The following is a 25,047-nucleotide window of genomic DNA, read 5'->3' on the forward strand; positions in this document are numbered from 1 at the left end:
ATGCCATCTAGACGCAAGTGTCATCCCTGATGAAGTGCTCCCATTAATTTTTCTTCCCGACCTCTCTGTCTCTCCGTCCCCTATCACTCCCTGCCGCTTTTCTGCTTCTAATCAATTTCCATGCTCTATCAGAAATCATGCTCTGTGTCACAGTCGGAGCATTCCTCGTGCCGAGGAGTCTGTGGAGTCGGCACATGTTCTAGCCAAAGTGGAATTACCCCACCCCCCCATCCCATCTCAGATTTCGTCACGCTTTTTTGTGAAACCTTATTTTAAAGGTAAAACACAGACTTCCTATTAAGAGGCTATCAGTTTTCAATGTGTGAGGCAAATGTTTGCAACGGGAAGACCCTTCAACGGGCTGAGCTCGTCTTCAGACTTCATGGATGGGCATTGCCTCTCCTGAAATTGCACTAAAAAAAAAACACCAAACACTCGAGAAAATGTTGTGTGCAGGAAATGCATTGCTGCCTTTTAAATGAGAAACAGCATTTCCTGGCAAGAATTGCCAGAGGTGCTCATCACCTGCCAGTCCAAAAACGGGGACAACACAATCCCAGCAACATAACGACATAAACTAGACTTGAATCCAAGATTGCTGTCAGCATAATCACAAAATAAGCTTTGGAAGGAAAATGACAGAGATTTGATGTTGTCAGCGCAGAAACCGAGATGAAGACTGACGCGTTAATAACACAGGCGTCGCGGTGTTTACTTCTTTTTGGAGATGATTACTCATGGAAGTCCAGCGGTCAGCTGTGCAAAATGGGGTTCAGTCTCTGCGATCCCATCAGCCCTGGGCTGAGTTCTTAATGTGGCCCTGACGCCTTTCTGGCGCAGGGGCCATGCTGCCTCACATCTGGATTCCATTACCCTGAAGGGGCTGTGACAGAGCCCCCACCCTGCAGCACCCTCTACACTCTGCTCCGCTGTCCACTCGCACATTTACATTCCTTTTCACTTCCCCGTTCCTTGTTTTGTCCTCCTTTGCTGTTACAAAACAGAAACTCCTCTTTGATTTTTGAACCTTAACCCCTAACCGTTATTCCGTTGTGCCTACATGCCAATTGCTGCAAGTAAATGCTGTTGTCGTGAAACGTGGTGGGGCACATCATCACTGAGTTCATTGGGTGTTTCGGGTGTTCTGTTCAACAGACACTCTCACTTAGGAGACCCAACCGAGGCTGATCTACACCGATGGGCCAATATATCCATTCTTGAGGAGGAACTCTGACAGTTGTTTCTCTCCAGCTGTCGCCAAACTCTTCTTGGTCGTAAACAAGACTTTTCCTGGCAGTCACTGATTTCTGCAGAGAAACGTCTTCTGATGCAAACCAAGTCTAAAAATTACAAGAATAATGTTTGTTTTTTTTAAATTCAGCTTAAAGGCGAAGCTGGAGATTCTAAAGATGGTTGAATCGTCTTTTTGAGAGGGTCAATATTGGATGACCTGGGAACGAGGCAGCCATGGTTCCCTATAGAACCGTGTACTGCACCTTTATTATGGCACAAACTTATCGGTTGTTCTCTAGTCTTTGGTAGAATTTCTGCTGGAAAGCACCATCATAAGTTATGTGTTCCTGCACTCGAGCACTGGCAGTAAACACCAATTAGAATCGAGAACTTTGAGTACCAAGCAAACTTTAACAGGCATGATTTACGTAGCACTTCTGCTCCAACAGAGGTGAGCCTCAGGTGTGTGTGTGTGTGTGTGTGTGTGTGTGTGTGTGTGTGTGTGTTTTGTGTTTGAGGCTCAGTTTGCTTTCTATGCAGAATTCTCAGAGGATATTTTGGGGCTTGTGCTGCAGGATGAATGTCGATTCTGAGGAGGTGTGGAGGGCCACCCCCCCCCCTGCCCCCTCTGGGATTTCTCTCACCCAGGTCAAAAGAGTTGTGAATGGGCTTCGCCATATTCTGTCGTTTCCCCGGCTTCCTTGTTTGGCTCCAATGCTATGGATGATTAGTTGCAGCCACAGGGTGCACCTGGGCAGGGAGCCAGACGACGGAGGTGTCCTCGGTTACGCTGACATAAATTGGAGGGCAGACTGTGGAGCCAGTGTGGAAACCGAAGTAGCTTATATTAAGTTGCATAAGGAGAATGAGTTTGCTATGAAATATGGAAGACTTGTTGTATTTGACGTTGTTTGCGATGCAATTTTTGGTTATTGCGGCGCTACTTTAGAAACATTGCATGTAATCATACTATCAGCGCGTCTAAGGCCTTCGCTTGTCTGCAGGACTCTCCCAAAGGTGTTTAATTCAGGATTTAGCTATCACAACCACTTACAGAGAGAAAGTTCGGCTGGGATGAAGAGGAGTGGAAACAGGGGTGTGTGTGTGTGTGTGCGTGGGAGAGGGTAACTGTGGGTACAACAAAGACTCAAAATAAATCATCCTGGACTGTAAAAATGCCAGCACTGGCTCCGGGAGAGAGAGGGAGTCAAACATACAGATTTTTAAAGCTGCTTCATCACAGGGGAGGAACAAGAGTGAGGAAGAGGAGGGAAGAGGGCTGGAAAAATAAGAGAGGGTCTCGCAGGCTTATTCTGCCCTCTGCTGGGCTATTGAGTCAAGAGCATATCTTTATATTTTCTCCACCTCTTTTGTCCATAACTGGGTCGCAGGTGATGCTGGAGCCTATCCCAGCAGTCTACAGGTAAGAGGCGGGGCCACACATTCAGTAGATAGACAATCATTCACACACACACACACACACACACACACACACACACACACACTCATAACTACAGACAATTTTAGTGTAACAAATTCACCTCAGTTGCATGTTCTTGGTGGTGGGAGAGAACCCACGCAGACACGGGGAGAAGCTGCACCCTCCCCACAGAAAGGCCCCAAGTTGGATTTGAACCTGCGACCTTCTTGCTGTGAGGCAGCAGCACTATATACACTGTGCCACCGTGCTGCCTTAAAAAAAAGGCATTTAAAATATATTTTCTCCATAGTATTTGAGAACAAAACCAACGACATTTTGGGGTGTTTAATATATTCCGTGCATTTTTAGTTTTAAAATACTGAACTTAAACTCATCAATGTTGCTATAAATATTAGCGTGTTTGCGGCTCAGACCTGTGAGTGCGTTCACACTTCTGCACCGTTCACACTTCTGCACCGTGGCAAACTACCATGTCGCTGTTTCATTGTTGTGACTCTCTCTCCTCAGTAAGGTCACGTCTCCAATGGTGTTTACAAGACAATCTCTATCCCAGGGATGTGTAAAGTCTGGTCTCCTTATTTATAACAGCTGGAGCGGAGAAATGTGACGCGTTGACATTTGGCAGAGTGGGGTCAGAGGTCAAGTCTAACACCAATAAAGTGGAGGCTTTGATCATGACATTTATGAGTGGAGGAGGCACAGGATCCTACGAGAAAAGGGATCGAGAGAGAGAGGCTCGTATTGAAAGAGGAAAACTAAAATGTATAGTCCCACTAATAAATCGGAATTAAATTTATCAAATTTATAAAAAAAATACCTAAACTAATCCATTGTGTGATGAAAGACTTAGTAATTAATTTTGACTTTTCATGTCAGCAGAAATTCAAACCATCAAAGGCCAATCCCAGCTGACCTTTTGTGGGAGGAGATGTATTTGTTTGTGTATTTGTTTGTGTATTTGTTTGTGTATTTGTTTGTTTCTTTGTTTAATTATAGACCTTCATGTTTTTAAACACGAAATCCGACATATAATGTAGTTCAGCGTGACGGCCGCTGGAGGGAAGTGTGCTCCCGGTCAGGACAGGTGAGCAGCGTCACTTTAACCACGTGATCCATCAACCTGCGCTGCGCCTGCCTGCGTGCGCGTTAGTTCTGAGGGAGTGTGTGTGCGCGCTTCCAGCCGAGCTATGAGGAAGTCGCGCCTCCGCTTGGTGCGTCTGTGCGTTTCCAAGCAGGTTCACGCAGAAAAAAGTTCATCGTTATTTAAGGTCAGCCGCGCAGCAGCCCACGCGTGACGGCGCGGCGAACGCAATGGAGGGTACAGTCGATGCCGTGTCTGTCTCGGGATATTTATGAATTTGTTTACACCACATGTTGTGTTGATATCAAGTGACTTTTTTAATTTAAAATTTATTATATATTTTTATTTTTTTTTACACTTTTACGCTTTTAAATCATTTAAAATTCCTGCGGTGCGCGCTAAAAGATGAAGTTTAACGGGTATCTGAAGATCCGCATCGGCGAGGCGGTGGGTTTAAAACCAACAACCTTCTCCCTGCGCCACTCTGTCATCTTCAACAAGACGCCCCCGAACCTGGACCCGTACGTCGTGGTGAAGGTGGACGACTACAAGATCGGGCAGACTCACACCAAGCAGAAAACCGACGCGCCGACCTACAACGAGGAGTTCAGCCTCAACGTGGTGAACGGGACGCACATCGAGATGGCCGTGTTCCACGACGCGCCGATCGGATACGACGACTTCGTGGCGAACTGCGTCACGCAGTTCGAGGACCTCATCAGGACCTCCAACACGGGAGAGGCGTTCGAGGGATGGGTGCGTAATAGTTGATCCAAACCTGCAGCCCTCGGCAGAATCACGTTTAGAATTAATGTAATGCAGAATTAATAGTTTTTCATCAGCCTCCTAGAGAAACAAATACCAAATCTAAAAATGTCCTTCCATTGCCATGTATTAATAAAACACATCAAACGTGGTGTATAAGTAGCACCGAACGCAATCCTAGTGTCTTAATATGTTTTTATTCTTATTAGATTTTTTTAATGCTATCTGGAATAGGGACCAGCCGTCTCTAAATCCACCATAATGTCTTTTTCCATACTCTAAAAGAGAAAAATGTGAAACAAATGCAGTTACTGTATTGGGTGAGGTCACACACACACACACACTCATAACAACGGATACTTGCACCCTCCCCACAGAAAGCCCCCAAAAAAGGCTTTTAAAATATATTTCCTCCATATTGCGAACAAATACCAGCGATTGTAACATTTCGGGAGGGGGTTAATATATGTTTTAGTTTTAAAATACTTGATGCTTGATTTAAACTCATCAACTCTTTGTCCGCACAAAGAAAAGTTTCACGAACTTCCTGCTTTAACATCGTCGGTGCTCTCCTCTCTCCTCGAGAACATCAAGAAGCGCATTCAGGAAGCAAAGCAGCCTTCTGGTGATGCTAATTATGTTTCAAACTTACTTCCCTGTGAGGAATTGTGACGGGAATATCTCTGCCTGGAAACATCAACACCGCATGATGTCCGGCTCACTCCTCTGAGGCGTACTCTAGTTTTATTTAGAGCAGCACCGGCACATTCACGTCTCTTGGTCTGACTGTGGAACAGCAGCTTGTGGAGCCAAAAAGAAATCCTTACAGGAATTGTCTGCTAATATGATCTGGAATGCTTGCTCTCTTTTCTAGATCAGAAGTGTGTTCACACAGGAGGCTGAAGCGGCAAGCCTGCACACGCCTACGCTAATGTTTATCGCTGCTTTCCCACCGCCGGCCTCTCGATGTGAATTCTTCTCTCTCAGGCCTTCTTCTGACGCTCTACTTCCTCTCTCTCGTCTGTTTTCGGTGTGTTCATCCCCTCCTCTGATGTTCATAAACCACATGTTTGTCTCTGGTGTTTCAGCTGTAAGGTCCCTTGTAATAATAAAGACTGAATTTCCTGCATCGCCTCTCAGGCTTCTCATGAGTACTCCTCAAGTGAAATGACCTCGTCCCTTGTGTGTTAAGAAACTTCCTCCTATGTGATGTGGCGTTAATTTCTCCCATGGAAGAGCCCCAGCTGTACAAAAAGGAGCCATGGAAGCAAAAGTCATGCGTTTTGGTTGGTCGCTTGACAAATCCCGTCTTCTCACGTTCACATTCAGTGCCTCCGTTTACATTCTGCTGTCATGTGTGTGTATGAATTACTATACTCTGCAAGTTACTATGCAGCTGAGCATCAGGTTAACACAATTTCTGCAACCTGCCCAACTTGACAGACCTGCTTCATTGTCTTTTCATCACTGTCCAAATTCCTACAGTGTTGTGTTCGTGCAAATGAATGCAAAAAATATGCTCCTCATCACTCAGGCCTTTTTATGTGCCAGGTATCGCAACTCTGCGTTTTAAATCATTTATGACCCACGTTAGCTCTGGTTTCCTATATTTAGTTATCAATCCCTTTTTAATATTGATCTTGATTAATTGTGGTGGCACATGCAGAAATTTAAACGTGTGTTTGTGTGTCTGCAGATGGACTTGGAGCCAGAGGGCAAGCTTTATGTGCATGTTGCTCTCACCGGATCCTTCATTGACGGTAAGGCTGCTCTGGTGCGTCGAAATGCAAAAAGCAGTGTTTCTGTCCAGATATAAATATTACTGTTACTTGTTTGTGTCTTTTACCAAACCCTGAACATTTACTGCTCTCTTTCTTGCAGAAATAGAATTTAATGCAAGTTTAATGGGTTTCAGTAATGCTTTTGTGGTTTTCACCTCACAAGTAGCTCCGTTACATTTATATAGAAATATAGAAATGAAACCCATAGAGCCAAACCACCAAAACAAAAGGTAATAAATATGCTCCTGACTTTTTCTTTTAGTCAGCAATTAACAAATTAAGAAATTAAGAAACTAAAATCATATTGTGTATTGTTTAGACACTATATTGTCCAAAGTATTCACTCGCGTGAAATCACAGTCGTGGGGTTCAGTGGATGCTGAGGAACACGCAGCAGTGTCCCGAGTTTGCCAACTTTCTGCAGAGTCGACACAATAGGTTCGGAGCTCCAAGCTGCGCAGAGAGCTTCATGGGATGGGTTTCGATCGATCACCAAGCACAATGTGGGGCTCCGGATTCAGTGGTATAAAGCATCACGCCACTGTGTTTGGTTGCCAGGAGAACGGTACTTGTCTGACTGAGTGTGAACTTTAGTGGAGGGGGCTATTGTGTGGGGTAGTTTTGGGCTCGGCCCCTTAGTTTCAGTGAAAGAAAGAACTTGTCTGGGTGTTTGGTTAGAACTAGTGTGTGGATTCTAACTCACAGAGCAAATCTCGTTTTACTGCAGTTGATTGAACGTCATGTCATTTTTTTTTTTCTTCTGTTAGGTGACGCTGTAGTGAAAGAGAAGACCTACAAGCAGTTCACGAGGAAGCGTCAGGGGGCCGTGAAGCGGAAGATTCACCAGGTCAACGGACACAAGTTCATGTCCACTTTCCTTCGTCAACCCACCTACTGCTTTCACTGCAAAGAATTCATCTGGTGAGATCGCGGAGGACGAGTCATTGATCCCTGGCAGGTGTCTGATTTTGTCTCTGTGTCTGTTTTATAGGGGGGTTTTTGGAAAGCAGGGCTACCAGTGCCAAGGTAAGCGGATCAGTTCCTTGAACACAAAGATGTGGGTTTGACACGCCGCTCTCCTTTTCCCCAGTGTGCACCTGTGTGGTTCACAAACGATGCCACCAGCAGGTCGTCACTGTGTGCCCGCGTATGAAGAAGACCACAAAGGAGCAGGTGAGACCGCAGTGTCGTTTACAGCAGCAGCAATTCACTGTATAAGTCACCGGATCAATGAGATGTAATCAATGTGTCTGAAAGTTTCATGAACTCAAAGAATAAAGGATGTGTAGAAGATGACATGTTGGACACACACACACACACACACACACACTGTTTAACTGCTGCATCGATCAGCAGACTGTTCCTGTTTCTGTGTTCTGCTCACTGAGCCAGAACGATGCACCATAGTATACTTTTTCACACGTGCTTGTACCATTTTTACATATTTTTCTATAAATATATTTTTGCTTGTTTTAGCATTTGGTCTCATAATATTCTTGCTGAGCATTACAAGTTCCTCTTGCTTGGGGAAATGGAGAGAAAGGCAACTGCAGCAATAAACTGAAGCAAAGTCCCACTATGACAAAACCAGGAACTAAACATTTGACTAAATGCTTTGCATGCAGAAAGTTCTGCCCGTGGAAAAGCATTCATGCATCGCAGTGTTTCAACAAATAGCCAGAGTTTAACGTTTTGACTTCTCTCTGCAGCCAATGATCCAAGGCTTCAGCATCAATGTCCCTCATAAGTTCTACGTCCACACCTACAAATCTCCCAGCTTCTGTGACCACTGCGGCTCGCTGCTGTGGGGAATAGTCAGGCAGGGCCTGCAGTGTAAAAGTAAGACCTGCGTCAACATCTCTGTCTCAAAGTCAAGATCTCAGATCTCCGAAATAGTTTATCTGCTTTCCCCTCCACAGTGTGTAAAAAGAATGTTCACATCCGCTGCCGAGTCAACGCTGCTCCCAACTGTGGCGTCAACAGTGTGGAACTGGCCAATAAGCTTGCAGAGATGGGTCTGCAGGCTGGGGGCAATGCTAGACGCAACTCGATGGTGCGTGGGCTTGCAGAATGAGTCAAACGTTGACGCGGTTTTAAATGTGGTTATAATGTGGAGCTTTTATTTATGCACCGACAGGTCAGTGATCCCAGTCAGGTGTGGGCGCCCTCTGAAAGGAGAGAGAGGAGAGAGAGTCAGCAGCAGAGCCCTCGGTTGGGCATCTCGGACTTCACATTCATTCAAGTCCTTGGCAAGGGCAGCTTTGGCAAGGTGGTAATGACAAAAAAAAAAAAGAAAGAGGATGCTGAGAAATGATAAAAAACGCTGAAGAATGGGGATGATTATAGAATGTGGAAGTCCAGTTTGTATCATGTTGACCGGTAATCTCATCGGATCTCCTCTCTGCAGGTGATGCTGGCGAAACTAAACGACAAAGACGCCGTTTTTGCCGTCAAGGTGTTGAAGAAAGACATCATTTTGCAGGACGACGATGTGGAGTGCACCATGACTGAAAAAAGAGTGCTCTCACTGGCTCGCTATCACCCTTACCTCACACAGCTGTACTGCTGCTTCCAGACATCAGTCAGTACAGATACACACGTATTTGTGTCACGATTTAGTTTGCCTTTGATCTGTACCAAAGGTAATGAGGCTATAGTACTATTTGTTTTACTTCTTAAAATACACCCCAAAATATTTTTTGTCGGCCTCTCTACTTAAAGAGGATCCGCAGAATCAAAAAAATGAAGCAGCCTGAGGAAAAACGATGTTTCTTCATGAGAAGACATTTCTGTTCGTGAAGTTTCATCTGTAGTGGTTTTCCAGAGTTAAATTTCAGTTTTAATTTCCTTAATGGGTAAAAAAAACACAAATTCCTTTTGTTTTTGTGTATGATCAGACTTACAGTGTGTAGTTCTTGTGAAGTGGAACGTCGATAAAGCATTGAAATGCCGACGTCGGTCAGCAGATGGCAGTTGTCTCGGGTCTGAGAGGGTATGGAAAGAATCAGAGGCTGGTTGCAGATCAGTTCCTCTTGGGTACCTACAGATCACTGATAATCTGCTTGAACCGCCACCGACCTACTTCACCTCTGATCAAAATAGAGCGGCACAGAGGGAGAGACTTAGCGATGCTGCTCCTTAAATCTCCGATATCGATGGGACTGACGTTTCAAAACGCTTAGCTCGGAGTCGGTAGCAATATATGACCAACAAAGTGTTTAATTGTGGGCTGGATCTTCAGAGCCTTGCAGGTAAACCACAAACACAGTGCTGCTCGCTCCACATTATTATTACACGGCATACCTGTGATCTCAGGGTGAATATCAGACCGATGTGAGCTGCAGAGCATTTAAGAAATACTCATCTTTGGCTAAAGTCCTGATCGCTTCAGTTCAGGACATCTTTTGGGCAGACTGTCACGTCCCCCCCCCCCGTCCCCCCCGTCCCCCCCCCAGGCTCTCATTTTCTAGATCACATATCGAGCAGAGCCTCTGATGAGAGAGAAAGATTTATGGCTTTGATTAGTATTTTTTTTGCCCGGCTGACTTTCAACTGCAGTTATTCCGCTTCCCTGGAAATCCAATAAATACAGATGTGAAATTCATGAGGAGCTGGCAGGTATCATCATATGAGCCATCTCAGAGTGTCAGCGGTCATGGTTTCCTGGACTGTTTAATAATATGGAGGGGTCTCTGTGAAGCTGGTGTGGGATTGCATAAATGTAATGTCTTTTTTATCTCTCTCCCTCCAGAACCGTCTCTTCTTTGTCATGGAGTTTGTGAATGGTGGCGATCTCATGTTCCACATCCAGAAGTCCAGGAAGTTTGAAGAGCCGAGAGCGTGTTTCTACACGGCAGAGATCACTTCTGCTCTCATGTTCCTGCACAGCAAAGGCATCGTCTACAGGTCTGAATCAGGGATCTCAAAGGAAAGTGGAATGTGAAGCAATATGCTGCAGATGTTTCTTGTCCATGTCAGTGTATTGAAAATATTATTGTCACAGAAAATGTCATTACGCTTTTTATTTTGTATGAACTGCACTTTTTAATGATACAAATAATCATGTTTAATTTGGTAACCATGTCCTGGCTATTCTTCTTCCAGTTATTTGACTTTAAATGCCTTTTGTGGTTGGTTTCTTGCTTGACCCCAAGCTCTGCATACGTGATGAATCGATGGGGGCATCATGTGAGCTGCACGCTGGGTTCTATTTAGGGGTCTGTGGCCTCTGTGTCAACCAGCAACACATAGCATAACTCTTGAAGGTCAAACAGATTGCAAAATAACTTCAATAGGAGTCTGTGTGTCTTCTTGTCTTGCTGTGGTTTTTACATCTAGTTTTCTTTTCCCCCCCAAAGACAACTGATATTTGAAAACATAATTTAAAACCGTTTTAACCCAGACTAGGAGACCTTTAGGTAAATAAATAGAGGTCTGCAGGGGGTGAGCAGCTGCTCGGTGTCATCAGGTTCAAAACATGCACAAAACACTCTGTCTGGCGTGTAAAACGTTATAGGGACGGTACCACAGAGGACTTGTGTTAGGGTGTCTACTGTTTTTGTCCTCACTACTTTTTTACAAAAGGTCACAAAAAAATATATAAATATTTAGCAATTTCCCCCTTGATGGCAGCCAAAGTGTTTGATTCAAGGCGTCGGCCGTTTCCTGGCTGCCTTTTACTGATCAGGGGTTTGTGTCAAAACAACACACAAGTTTCACTGTCCTCACAATTTTCATGTCCCTAAGACAAATAAATATCTTGTCTTCTGTGTCCTTTTTGTGTTTGTTTTTCCATTCAGGGATCTCAAATTGGACAATGTCCTTCTTGACAAAGACGGTCATTGTAAGCTGGCTGACTTCGGCATGTGCAAAGAAGGCATATTTGAAGGCGCATCCACAGGAACCTTTTGTGGGACTCCTGATTACATCGCTCCAGAGGTTGGCTTCTACACATGTGCCGAACAAACGGTCTGATTCCTAGAAGTACAGACTAATCCTTTTTTATACGCCACACTTTTTGTGCCATTTTATATTTTTCCATTTTTAACACCGCAGCAATGAACAAATGGAACAACCATTTAGTTTCCTTGCTTCCCAGGTCCTCTGGGTTTATACTGTGAACATCCCTGTCCCATCACACCACTAAAAGCAAACACTGTGGCTTCTGGCTGTCACTCCAGATTCCGTCCTGACCTGCTGGAAGCTGCACCTTGATGCCAGCTTTTAAATAACACTGTTGACTTGACCGTTGCTGATCTCCTTATCCCATGCAGGCATGCTGCACTTTCATGATTAAAAGGCCTGTGGCTACGCGTGTGTGTGTGTGTGTGTGTGTGTGTGTGCGATTTTCTTTTTCTGAGTGTGTATCTGAATTTATGACCAGAGTAAATACAACAAAGTGTAGTAGTGTGTTAGCTAAGACTCTTTGTACTTTGACAGTTTATTTTGGGACACGTTTCCACAGATCCTGCGGGAGATGCTGTACGGGCCCTCTGTTGATTGGTGGGCTCTCGGGGTGCTGCTGTACGAGATGCTGTCTGGACACGCCCCCTTTGAGGCAGAAAATGAAGATGACCTCTTTGAGTCCATCCTCAACGAAGAAATCATTTATGCGTCTTGGCTCAGCGCGGAGGCCGTTAGCATTCTGAAAGCAGTGAGTTTTCTCATTTTGCATTCCCAGTGAGACCTTCATCTCCTAATCTCGTTGTGTATCCACTATGCAATGACAATAAAGGCTTTCTATTCATTAATGGATATAGATGGACAAAAGCCAGGTGCTGCTGTAGTCTGCATCATTTTACAGAGATCACTGAAATTTTTCACATGCTATGAACGAGTTCTAACAATGCACATATCATAATTGGCCTGTTCAGTGCACGCATTTTTTTTTTTTTACCTTTTTTAAGGAACATTCAATCTTTTCCTGCTGTTTGCAAAGGAGTTTTTCCAAGTAGCCAGACTGTTTATCTCCTTGTATACTAATTCTTTAGTTTCCTTTTTTTGACATATTGAGTAATGAATCAATTAAATCAAACCTTTTGACATTTCATAAGTGACAATAGTATTTCAAATTAGCATTCTTTGTGTGATTCTACTGTGGTGGAACGGATTCTTTATGAAAGTGCATGTGGTAGCGCTGACATAGCGGGTCTGAGGCTGGCACAGCTGATGTGGAACCAAAGAAATGTGGCATCAACTTCATTGGAAAAGTTTCTCTTGTGGTTTTTGAGCTCATGAACTGATTGGCTCTTGCGGCTCTGTCTAACGCAGTCTTCTTTAACTATCTGCTCCAATTAGATTGCTGTGTTATTTTGGTAATATTCCAGTCTGTCCTTAAGCCGTGCGTAAAGTAAACTCTAAAGCCGGTTTAAAAACACACTTGTGTTTTGTTTTGTCGTTGTAATCCCAGCGGCGCGTTAAAACAAAGGTCTTCGATTTCGAGGCTGTTTTGCTTGGAAGTCTGTCTGTGACCTCCGTCGCTTCACGTCTTCTAGTTTGGTCGAAGAGAAACCACTCAGAGTGATTCACTGCTCCATTGTTTTGTTGGACGCGACTCCAGGAAGTGGAGACACCTTGGTTGCATTCTTGAACTCAACCTCGAGCGCCGTGGGAGATTCCAGACACAAACAAGGCTTTGTTTTTATGAGGCAGAGGTTGAAGGGATGTGATCCTGGCATGAGTCCAAGTTTGGGACAATTCAAATAAAAAGTCCGATCTAGCTGGTTAACATGCATCACAGAGCAGAAATCATCTGGAAATCCGCTGCTTCTAAAGATCACAACCCTCCTCTGTTGGAGTTGCTCTCGTGTATTGTCTTACTTTTATATACTTCATATCATATACACATTTTTTCCACTGTCAATTTGTGAATTCTTTGTATCTTTGGTTTTCACAGTTATTGACCAAAAACCCAGCCCAGCGTTTGGGCTGTGTGGCCTCAGGTGGGGGCGAGAGTGCTGTGACCAGCCACGCCTTCTTCACCGGCATCGACTGGGAGAAGCTGAATCGGAGGGAATTGGAGCCAACCTTCAAGCCCAGGATTGTAAGTCGGGAGCATGGCAGTGTTTGTAGAAATGGTAACCCGGTAATGGCTTACTTTGTGGCTCTGACTGTTTTGTAATTCTTTATTGCGCCTCTCCAGAAAGCGCCAGCGGATGTCAACAACTTCGACCCAGATTTCACTCAGGAAGAGCCCACCCTCACGCCTATCGATGACCCCCTGATCCCCTCCATCAACCAGGAAGAATTTAACGACTTCTCCTTTACTTCGCCCGAACTGCTGGAGAGCTGGGACTCTTAACCAATCCACGAGTCACCCTTTTAATTTTCTCACCTGGTGTCTGGGAACTTTGCCTGAGAGAGTTCCCAGCAGTGCACACAATGTGGGCCTGTCATGTTCCCCACGCACGTGTTACAGATACCCAGGACTGTGTCACAGTGGATTTAAAAGCACTCCTGTTGTTAAGAAGTAACACGTGATCCGTTTTATTTTGTGTTTGACTGTATGTTGCTGATTGATTCAGACACAGCGTCTGTGTGGAGATGGTATATTTGATATATTAAAGTCGTGCGCCTGTTTGAAAAGGGTGTACAATGCCAGAATTTTATAATATATGTTCTGTTCTTTCTCAGATGGATGAATCTGATCTTTGCTTCTATAAATGAATACTTTTGTTTGTTTGTTTGGTGCATAGAGATATTACTCGGGGTTTAATTTCTTTCCAGAAAAGACCAGAGGAAGGAAAATCTAGAGCCAGATTTAAAAAAATCCTGACAGAGATCCTCTGAAAAGTTTACCGGTAGCTGTTAGTTCACATCCAGGAAAGAATGAGCGAGAGGATGACGCACTTTTTCAGTGGTGTGGACAGTTCTGGGTAAAAAAAAAACGAACAAGCACCGACCCGCACTCTAGCTAAAGGAGATTGGAATTCCTCCATGCAAAACAAATACTTCAAAGGCTTGAGAAACGGCTCAATATTCTGTTCATTTCAACTTTAAGTAAATTCCATTATGTTTAAGTTCAGATCAGTGAATGTATTTGTTCTATTTCAGGTCTAGCAAAAACATCCATTTCAATGACTCCCTGTGTGTTTGATCAGCCTGGTGTGTTCAGGGTGATGCAAGATTTTATTATTACCGGTACTGATTCATGCCTACTGTGAAATATCAAAACGTTTGGCCGTTTCCCCATACGCCTGTCCTCAACAGCGAGGAATGCTGATAGCTGTGTTTAGAAATCACGATAATCAAATGGCTTCAGCCCAGACTTTCTCTTTATTTCTCTACAAACACACAGCCTCCATAATCTGAAGGCAGCCTGCTTATGTAATGGCAGCTCGTAAAAAAAAAAAAAAAAAAAAGTCTCCCTGATGAACGCTTCAACCACCCAGAACATAAACTTCGAAATGTGAGCTGGGGGGGGCAGAAAGCATTAACTCGGCTGTACGGTAACGTTGCATTATCTGGAGGGCGCTTTCAGCTATTCCTTCTGTCATCAAAACCCAGTTGCAGCGTAAACAGGAAACCGCACTGCGTCGTGGCTGAAGCCTGATAGAAACGGGAAGACGCACGAATGCGTCCATTTATCTCATCAAACCCCACGTTCTTGAAATTGAAACAGTGCTGCACAAAACAGAACCACTGAGATAAGATCCTTCCAAACATGCTTCCCATTCTGATTTATTTTAAATACAACTTTAACCCAATGATCCATATTTAGTTTTAACATTTTTCTAAACTGTGCAAAGACAGGGACCTTGTTTTTAATTCCGTCGTTTGCACACGTGTGGGGCCATTTAACAGCTTTCCTCAGGTGATGTCTGAATGGAGGGGGGAGAGGGGGAAGATTTAAGAGTCCTGTCAGACGTTTCATTACTGAGAGTTACTGGTGGCTGCCAGCAATGTCTGTGTGCTGCAGGATTAGATTAGCGTTTGACTCTGCTGTCCATTCACTATGATCGATTTCCCAAAACAACAAACAGATAATGAAAAAGCCTCTTCATGGTCACCACTCAGTAGCTCCTTGTGTAAACCTTTACATCCTGTGAGTTTACAAATATCAGGGTGTAGTTTCTGTACATCGTGGTTCTTACCCTGCTCACAGGAAATGGTTGAAAAGATTAGATCAGAGGATGGCAGTTTGTGCATTGAAAGTGCTACTTGTGTTTTCTTCTTCTATTTGCTGTTCAAAACTCTGATAACGGTGTCAACAAACAGCCCGAGTCTCTTTTCTTGTTTTAGGAAAAGTTTATACAGTATTCCAATAAATATCCAGGTGCTATTAAAATCTTTCACGCTAGATACACAATGATACAAATGCTAGATTGCTTGCAAGGTAACAATTGAGGCAGTGCGATGCACTCACCTTTCTCAATAGATCATATCCTTAATAAATGATTTTAGATTAACTAGATGTGTTTTCTGAAGGTGATTGATCCCTCAAATAACCTGTAACAGACCCAAACCTGTAATCTGGGAACAAAAATCATGTCCTATCACAGTGTATAAGCCAAGAAAATCCAGTAGTATCTATGTAGTAGATGTACTATTCATTTAACTTTTTTACTCAAGTTGTGGAATATTATTAGCTAAGATATCCTTCCTGGTGTGTGTTTTCCCTCATGTTGCATTCTGCATATCTGACATCTTGCATCATCCTGCCAAACAGGAACACAATGATTGGACATCATTCTTGAAATCAGGATAAAAAAAATTAATAAAAAATAAAGAATTAATTACAAATAAATACAGAAACAAATAAAAGCAAAACCAATCCGGTGATTGTAACGATCACTTCCCCGTTCTACACGTAGAACAAAAGTATATCCTGGGTCAGTGGAGTAGCGTCGGGATTACAGTTACTTTATGCGCGTCCTTGACGGAGACAGCATGTGATCCGCGCGGGGGGGTGAGGGGGGGTCGGATCCTGTTCTCTCTCTCTCTCTCCTGCGTGGCACTTGTGCGCGAGTGGGCTGCTCCTTCAGCGGGTGGTGAAAGCGAAGCTCCGTATCTTTGACGGTCTGAAGCGGGTTGAGGGTTCGCGGATTCGTCTCACTCAAACCTTTTGTGGATTTGTGTTTACTTCTCGACGGGCCTCGGATACGGCTCGACCCCCCACCCCCACCCCCCCCCAGAGAGAGACTCGACCCGGGTCGCCTTGTCCGGACATGGACACAATAACTGTACCGGAAAAGAAAAGGTAATGAGACGTAGCCTCCGGCAGGAGCAGCGAGCGGAGAGCGCGGCGTTGTTGTCGGTTTTAGGCTAACCTGACAGCTTGCGTCTTGGTTTTGGTTCGACTAATGTCGCGGTGGGATTCTTGGGGTGACATTATGGGCTTTATTTCAAGGTTAGCCGCTACTTTGGCGTCTTTGCTTGAACAAAATGCGGTCTGCTAGCGATGCTAGCGCTGTTAGCAAGTGGCTAACGCATCTTTAGCCATCGGGCGAAGGAGCATTTAAATGTTTACAAATTAAAGTGCTGGTGAAAGATAGATATTCAACTTAAAAACAAATAAATAAGTAAATTAGCTTTGATATAAATGAACTTTTCGTATGGGTGCTAAAACCCTCAAAATGACTGAGGCTATTTATTTGCGTTTGGTTTGGATTTTGTAAAAAGCAGATTTATTTTGTATTTGTATTCACTTGTGTTTCATGGGTTGTGATGTAGCATCCTTAATTGTTCATGTAAACAGTGTTAGAGGCCAGAAAAGGACATTTGCAATGACTTTGGAGAGTTTGTAAAAACCACTAATGAGTAGCACAAGAGAATCTGGGATTAATTTACTGTTATGAGTTCTAAACAGCAATAAAAAAAAAAAATCCTGCCAAAAACGAAGGAAATATAATAACTTCTTGTCTTGAGTGAAGTGTTTTAGTGTGTAATATCGTGAGTTAAAGAGCTAAGCTGGTGCCTTCCATCTTTTTTTCGCTTTCAACCAATTACAGGAAGGATGCGTCGTTGCACAACGTGCGTAAATGGCCTCACGGGGTTTCTGTTATTCTATCTCAATGTGGAATGTAGCGCTTTGTAATGTGTGATGTGGTAAAAGGTCCTGACGTCAGCGGGGGTGGCCTGATCCACTGCCTGCTCCTCTTCAGGTAGCCGAAGCCATTGAAGCTCTCTCTGTGCACCGGCCTGCACGGTTAGACCTGCAGACTAGTTAGAACTTGGAACAACATTTACACGATATTGTCCCGTACATCAAAGGCTTGCTTTTGCTTTTGATTAGACTGCTAAGTTGCTGCTTGCTGTGGACGGCAATAACAGTCAGCCCATGGTTGTAATTCTGAGTTGAGACTTTTGCCTGTGAGATTTATACATTAAACATAAACCAGCACCCGAGGCCTCCTGAACTTTTATTTTCTGGGTGGGTTGATTGTGAAGGAGCTCGATACCTGTTTTCTACCTTTCTTTCCATTGCCACATAATAATAATAAAAAATCTCACACCTGGGGCTGTGACAAAAATGCCATTACTGCAATAAATCTCATCTGAGGTGTCTTGGGATGAGGAGACCTGCCCCCCTGTGGAGGTGTGTGTGTGTGTGTGTGTGTGTGTGTGTGTGTTATACACCCTTTTAGCTGTAACATTTCCCATCATTACCACTCTTGCAGTAGAAAAGGGGCTCATAAGCTTGTGAATGCTCTCTGGAAGTGTGCAAATTGAGACAACATTTCTGTCTTGTTGGGTGGAGGATGTATTTTTGGTCTGGAAACGAAATAGGATCTATTATCTTCTCCACGGGTGTGTTCCAAATGTTTTTTTGTTGGCATAGAAATGTACATTTTATTCACTATTTCAAGGGTAGCCTGCATCTGTTTCTGTGCTGCAGTCTTGGGTTGTGCGTGGGGAGACGTTAACCACCATCACATTGTTATTGTATTTATATGTTGCATTTTCGTTGACTCAAAGCCGATTGAACATCTCTGGAGAGATCTGAGAATGTCCAGCCTGGTGGAGCTTGAGAGGCGGTGCAAAGACTATGAATACATCTGATGTCTTGGATTTTGTTATTAATAAATTCACAACGACAAAATTCACGTCATTATGGGATGTTGTGCGTAGAATTTTGAGGGGAAAAAAACCAATTTATTCTATTTTGGAATGAGGCTATGTAACGTACCAAGAGGTGGTGGATGCATCCCTCTGGCCTTCTTTAAAGGGGGGGTACATCTGTTGGGGAAGCAAAGTTAAAAGCTTTGTTGGCTGCAGCATCCTTATTAGTCTTAATCTAGTCCATTTCCAAATGAGGCAATGCTTTTTTCTTCTTTTTTTGAAGTCCTATAAGGGTTGGATTTGGTGGATGCTCACGGGCTGGTAATCATCTGAAGTGGTCTTTGACAAGAACACAGAGGAGGAGCGTGAAGCTCATTGTATTGTCTGGGAGTTTATAACGTTGGTCATTTTGAGTGTGATGGAGATTAGTATAATAAGTTTTATTTTGTATTTGAATGTCCAGATATGACAGAATGTTGTTTCCGAAAATAACTGGAGATGCATAAAGAAATAATTTAAAGTCATTGGCACATTTTCAATGGTTTTATATTGAATTGTGGATTAGTTAGCACGTCATCCTTCCATGTTTATCAGTGGAATATTGCAGATGAGTTAAATTTGCATGAAAACATGTTATAACTGTGGGTTACATCCATTACAGAGCATCACGAGTTGGGGGGTCTTTTGCTAATCGGTTATCTGGCCTCCTGGTGGGACGACATATAACAGCACAATATTACATCTTTGTAGATTTAGCGTAACAGGGTGGCTTTCCCAGCGTGTGCCCTTTGTGCCATGGCTTGTTAATCATTTGGGATCATTACCTTTTGCCAGTAAGAGCTGCAGGAGGTTATAGGATCGGTGCGGTTTGTTTCTATGTTTGTAAGCAGGATGAGTCCAAAGGTTCCAAAGGATTTCAGTGAGATTTTGTGGAAAGGTGGCGCCTGAGGGGGGGGGGGGGGGGGGGGGCTATAGACTGTCAGCGCTCACCCAGAAGATGTTGTGGTGTTTATCTCAGAGTGGCTCCAGCTTCATGTTGGTGTTTGCATGTTTGTTTGTGCTAATGCTGCGATCAGCTTTCACTGTGGCCAGATATTCCGTGCACGTGATCGGAGATGGGTTCCGTGATTGTCAGTTGTAATTGTGTTCAAGGTTGAAATGTGTTCACATTATCGTATACATGCGTAACCATCTTTACGGAGGAGGAAGATCTTCTCTTAGAGGAGAGCTCTAAAAAAAAATCAATTTGGCCCCGGCAAAGGCCAAACGGATCGATAAGAGTTCATGATGCGTTTCGGAGCGAACGTCCATCTATTCTGTTGCGACTCGACTCCGATTTCCGTCTAAAATGCTTGTGAGGTAATGAGGTGGGATTTCATTGAGGCATAAATTAACCCGCCATCACGGCTAATATTGACGACTTGTAATTGCTCCGAGGATTTAGCGAGGCTGCTTTTGTAAGAGGTCGTGGAGCTCATCTCCCCGATTACAACGGCAATTCAAATCTGCACTCGCTGTAGCAATCGGGTTTGCCGTTGCACAAGAACAAAAAGATATGTTTGTTAGTCTGTTGAACTAAAGTACTGCCAGGATTAAGAGCTTGTCCAGCAGCAAGACCGCGGAGAGTATAAAGGAGCATCATGTAGTTATGATGAGCGCTCGTATAAAATAAAACGTCAGTTTGTCTCTAGGAGTCGCAGATTACACGAGTGGTTGTGTGTGATCGTGTTCTACTCTGTTGCTTCATGAATGTCACAATGATCGGCGTCACACAAAACGAGACAATCCGTGCTCTGCCCCTCAGCCAATCACTCTGAGGGGCTGGACTCCAGTTCGTTTGGTCTGCAGCCAATAAGACGGTGGCAGACGGCCATATATGCAAATGAGCCTGCGTCTGACCTCGCTCTGTACACACCGTTTAAAAAACAAACAAAAGGGATGTCAGCTCTTGTGGTTTGTTTGTTTGACCCACAAGCCGTCTCCCCCCCCCCCCCCCAAAGGGTGAGCTCGGAGAGGAGGAAGGAGAAGTCGAGGGACGCGGCGCGATGCCGGCGTGGGAAGGAGTCGGAGGTGTTCTACCAGCTGGCCCAGGAGCTGCCCATGCCCCACGGCCTCAGCTCCAGCCTGGACAAGGCCTCCATCATGAGGCTCGCCATCAGCTACCTGCGCTTGAGGAAGCTCCTCGGCACAGGTGAGGATCTGCAGCGTCCATTAAAGCATGATGGATCTCCCTGCAGATGTATCTGTGAGGGTTGTGTCTTTAATTTCTCCATTGTCCGTCGCCTCCCTCTCTCTCCTATCCCGACCAGATAAGCCAATAGCAGAGGAGGAAACGGAGCTTGATTTACAGCTGAGCGGCTCCTACCTAAAGGCTCTGGAGGGGTTTCTCATGGTGCTGTCTGAAGACGGAGATATGATCTACCTCTCAGAGAGCATCAACAAGTGCCTCGGCTTGGCACAGGTAGGTCTGATTTCCTGCAAACGCGTGAGCGAAGTCACCTTGACGCCGGCGATCAATCTCCAGTGCGTCAACGCCTGCTTTATCAGACGCGTGCGATCTCTTTCCTCTGCAGCTGGACCTGACCGGCCACAGCGTGTTTGACTTCATTCATCCCTGCGACCAGGAGGAGGTGAGGGAGATGCTGATCCACAGGACGGGTGAGAGACGAAATCATTGTCCGGCGTAAGACGTGGGCTCGCACTCGATCGCTGTCGGGGCTGCCGGTAGTCGGTAAAAGTCCACGACAAAACGCAAGGAATGAGGTTGAGTGGCAGCCGCGAATGTAAACGGCGTTGACATGACGACAGGCACAAGATGGCTTCCTTTTTTAGTAAACCGTGACCGTCTTCCCTGCTCGTGTGATTCCAGGCCTTAAAAAGTCCAAGGAGCTGAACACGGAGCGCAGCTTCTTCCTCCGAATGAAGTGCACTCTCACGAGCAGGGGCCGCACGGTCAACGTGAAATCAGCCACGTGGAAGGTAGGCTGGGACGGAGCCGCCGGGGGAAGACTCTGCCTCATTCTAATCTCGTTAATCCTAAATGCACACGCACTGGAACGTTGCAGCCTGCCGTTACGCAGCAGTAACGTCTCAAGCTAATAATCTGGAGGAGAGGATTCGTCGTGTTTGTGTCGAAAGAAGCTTCGTTGTGATGCGATCTTTCAAAATGTTTGATAGAAAACCAACGCCTAGAAGGACTTTATTGAAAGGCCCTTCTTCTTGTCCTGTAGGTGCTCCGCTGCTCGGGCCACGTTCACGTCTACGACGGCCGCGCCGAGCGGACCCCCACCGGGCAGGAGGAGCCGCCGGTCCCCTACCTCGTTCTCATTTGTGACCCCATCCCACACCCCTCCAACATCGAGGTCCCTCTTGACACCAAGACCTTCCTCAGCCGCCACACAATGGACATGAAGTTCACGTATTGTGACGAGAGGTGGGTCCCCCCCCGTCCCCCCCCCCCCCCCCTTGTGAGTACATTATATGCTTAAGAAGCTAAACGTGTACCCTTAGCACGCCATTTAAAGTCACCAGGGCGGTTTTTCACTGGCTGTAATGAGAGCTCTAATGAGCATGGTCACAGAGTCCCCCTAGTGTTTAATGGTTGTACTACAGAAGGTAACATAGCATTGTTTCTTGCTCGTCCAGGATCACTGAGCTCGTGGGTTACGATCCAGAGGACCTGCTGAACCGCTCCGTGTACGAGTACTATCATGCTCAAGACTCGGACCACCTCACCAAGACTCACCAGAACTGTGAGCGGAACCGTGTACCGGCTGTGTTGTATCGGCCATTGACCCTTTAAAGTAAAAGTCTAAATATGGTTTCCTCCTTTCGTTTCTCTGTCCTGTAAGTGTTTGCGAAAGGCCAGGTCTGCACAGGCCAGTACCGGATGCTGGCCAAGAGGGGGGGGTTTGTGTGGGTGGAAACTCAGGCCACAGTCATCTACAACAACAAGAACTCTCAGCCGCAGTGTGTCGTCTGTGTCAACTTCGTGCTCAGGTATCTACAAAGACGAGTAGTTTCAGCGTGGATTGTGACTCGTTGACGTTTGCACCCCTTGAGAAAGACGCCGTCTCGGGTGGCTTGCGTTGCAGTGGCATCCAGGAGGAGGAGCTGATCCTGTCTCTGGAGCAGACGCAGGGTGTGAAGCCAGTAAAGGAGGAGCTGCAGGAGGGAGAGAAGGTTCTCCTGAGGGAGAACCACCGTGACCTGTCGAAGGAGGCGGGCCCAGAGGTGGATGTGATCAAACTGTTCACTCGCGCGGCAGAGGCCAAGCCGCCGTCGAGCTTGTACGACGAACTGAAGAAGGAGCCCGAGGCCCTCACCCTGCTGGCCCCGGCGGCCGGGGACACCATCATCCCTCTGGACTTCAGCTGCCCCGGTGCGTTGCCCCGGAGACGCACGCGCTTGTCCACAGCTTGAATCTGAAACCATTCTGACCTCCCTCTCTTCTGGTACAGAATCAGAAATGCAGCCGCTGACGGATGTCCCCGTCTACAATGACGTGATGCTTCCCTCCACCAGTGACAAGCTGGCCCTGCCCTTTTCCCCTCTGCCGCACAGCGAGCCCCTCCTCCTCGCCGCCGCCGCCGCCGCCTCCTCTGATGATACAAAAGCCTCGTCCGCTTCACCGGCCGGCTCCTCGGTGGTAAGGCTGAGTGGAATCTGGACATTTTGCCCGTCTGGCTTGCGCCCTAATGCATGCTGGGGGAGTGACCTACCTGCTCTTCCTGTCAGGCTGGCGCTCCGCTGGACTTCTGCTTCCCCATGGACTCTGACATGAGTTCGGATTTCAAGCTGGACTTGGTGGAGAAGCTTTTTGCCATCGATACAGAACCCAAGACCCCGTTTACTACACAGGTGATGATGCCAGAATAGACTGCCTATCTTTAAATGACGTTCATTATTAGTGTGATGCAGTGTTTTGGGAATTGTATATTGCAAATCCTTTGCCCCCCCCTCTGCCCCATTCAGCCAATGGACGACTTGGATCTGGAGACGCTCGCCCCCTACATCCCGATGGATGATGACTTCCAGCTGCGCAGCCTCCCCTCCGACCAGCCTCTGTCCTGTGGACCGGTCAGGCTGGTCCACAGCCGGAGTCCTCCAGTGTGCGTTACGCAGGACATCCGCAGCTACCCCGGCTCCCCGTTCAGCTCCCCGTTCAGCTCCCCAGGCAGCCGGGCAGCTTCCCCAGCACCGCCCGAGCCACGGAGCACCACCCATCTCGCTAACATCCTTGCTAAGAGGTGAAATATCTCAGGATTCTTGTTTTTCACGCGACTTTCAGGGTTGACTAATGACCGTTGCTGCGCCGCAGGACCACACAGACGGAGACGGACGCGTCACTGGCAGCTCAGACCACGCAGCGCAAAAGAAAACTGGCTGACCTAAAAGAGGCAATTGAACAGGCAAGTGTTTGACGTCACGGAGTGATGCGTCGATCTTACTTTTACGTTTACCATCGGAGATGTCGAGCGTGTGAATTTAATGATTATCGCAGGGAAATCCGTGCCGGGGACAAGTGGAGCAGGGCAAAAAGTCGAAGTCCTCCGACTCGGGGACAACCAGGACGATACTGCTGCTGCCGTCGGGTAAACGAAGCTCTGCGGTAGAAAGCGTTGCGTTGTTGTCTGTGACAGAGTCGTGACTTCGGGGGGGGGTGCCTTTTGTTCTCCTCCAGATGTGGCAAGTCGCCTGTTGGGCTGCACTTCAGAGGGCACCGGCTATCTCTTCACGCTGCCACAGCTCACCCGCGACGACTGCGAGGTCAACGCCCCCTTGCAGGGCCGCCAGTACCTGCTGCAGGGGGAGGAGCTGCTGCGAGCGCTGGACCACGTCAATTGAGTCGACGCTTAGCTTTGCTCATTGCTGAACTAGATCGGACACTACAGTCTCTTATATCGTCGCCCGACCCCCCCCCCCCCCACAGTCCCATATTTATGTATCTGAACAATATCGATTGGCTGCCGTCTGTGCACATCATACGATAATCTGCAGCATTCCAGCGTAAGTTTCGGTGCACGGGATCCGAGCATCACGCGACGTCCGATTGGCGTTTCTCCCCGTTCGGTCGTCTCGTCCGAGGAAGTCTCTCAGCACACGGCGCCTCATCGATGAACCTCCTCATCCAGGTCACCGCAGAACCCGGCGCTACTGCCAGCAGCGTATTGTAAGCTTCAGTCGCACAATTTATATTTTCTTAAAAAAGAAAAAGAATTACCAGCAATATATATTAAGCCTTTTTAAAGTCGTTTTAATGGGATTTGAACAATTTTATTTTTCTCAAAAAGGTGTCTCACAAGGTGTCTTTTGTCCAACAGTGTGAATCTATTGTTTAAACTGTAGGTGGTTCGAATGTTATCTCCATTTAGTCGCTGTCAAACTTCGAGGTAAATAGTTCAGTAAGTCACTTTTTTGCTTTGTTATTAAACAGAGGGCAGAGGGATTTTAATTTGCAATGTATGGAGTCAGTTTAAACCCTAAAGAACGCGTCTCCACTTTGTTTTCTTCTCGTGTACAACTGGCCCATTTCTCCACGTTTTTTTGGTTTTTACTGTGTGAAAATACTCGAGTTCTCGATGCTAGATTTGACTGTTGTGATCGTGGTAAATAATTTGTTCAAACTGTTTCCTCTGTTGATGGTGGCTTTCTTCCATTCATCCGTGTCTCATGCTTCTTGTTGCTGTCAAACATTAAATGGCTTTAATAAAGTGCACCGCTTCAGGTTTCTTTACTTGCCCGTC

General features: G+C 45.9%; 2 protein-coding genes across 2 annotated transcripts; both read left to right on the plus strand.

The window, feature by feature from the left end:
• Positions 1-4,160: 4,160 nt before the first annotated feature.
• On the plus strand, positions 4,161-13,979 carry prkcha (protein kinase C, eta, a). Its single transcript, XM_068752263.1, has 14 exons — positions 4,161-4,511; positions 6,217-6,280; positions 7,069-7,222; positions 7,293-7,327; positions 7,392-7,474; positions 8,011-8,140; positions 8,221-8,354; positions 8,439-8,570; positions 8,709-8,882; positions 10,053-10,207; positions 11,101-11,239; positions 11,766-11,954; positions 13,197-13,343; positions 13,443-13,979. Exons 1-14 carry the CDS (start codon positions 4,161-4,163, stop codon positions 13,599-13,601), a joined length of 2,046 nt encoding a protein of 681 aa, XP_068608364.1. The 3' UTR covers positions 13,602-13,979.
• Positions 13,980-16,426: 2,447 nt separating this feature from the next.
• Positions 16,427-25,017, plus strand: hif1aa (hypoxia inducible factor 1 subunit alpha a). Its single transcript, XM_068752473.1, has 15 exons — positions 16,427-16,499; positions 20,302-20,492; positions 20,611-20,762; positions 20,875-20,959; positions 21,171-21,280; positions 21,532-21,734; positions 21,947-22,053; positions 22,153-22,300; positions 22,396-22,682; positions 22,762-22,949; positions 23,039-23,161; positions 23,276-23,550; positions 23,622-23,712; positions 23,805-23,895; positions 23,985-25,017. Exons 1-15 carry the CDS (start codon positions 16,468-16,470, stop codon positions 24,146-24,148), a joined length of 2,247 nt encoding a protein of 748 aa, XP_068608574.1. The 5' UTR covers positions 16,427-16,467; the 3' UTR covers positions 24,149-25,017.
• Positions 25,018-25,047: the final 30 nt, after the last annotated feature.

The sequence above is a fragment of the Brachionichthys hirsutus genome, chromosome 18 (genome assembly GCF_040956055.1).
Source record: "Brachionichthys hirsutus isolate HB-005 chromosome 18, CSIRO-AGI_Bhir_v1, whole genome shotgun sequence".
In the NCBI taxonomy this organism is placed as follows: domain Eukaryota; kingdom Metazoa; phylum Chordata; class Actinopteri; order Lophiiformes; family Brachionichthyidae; genus Brachionichthys; species Brachionichthys hirsutus.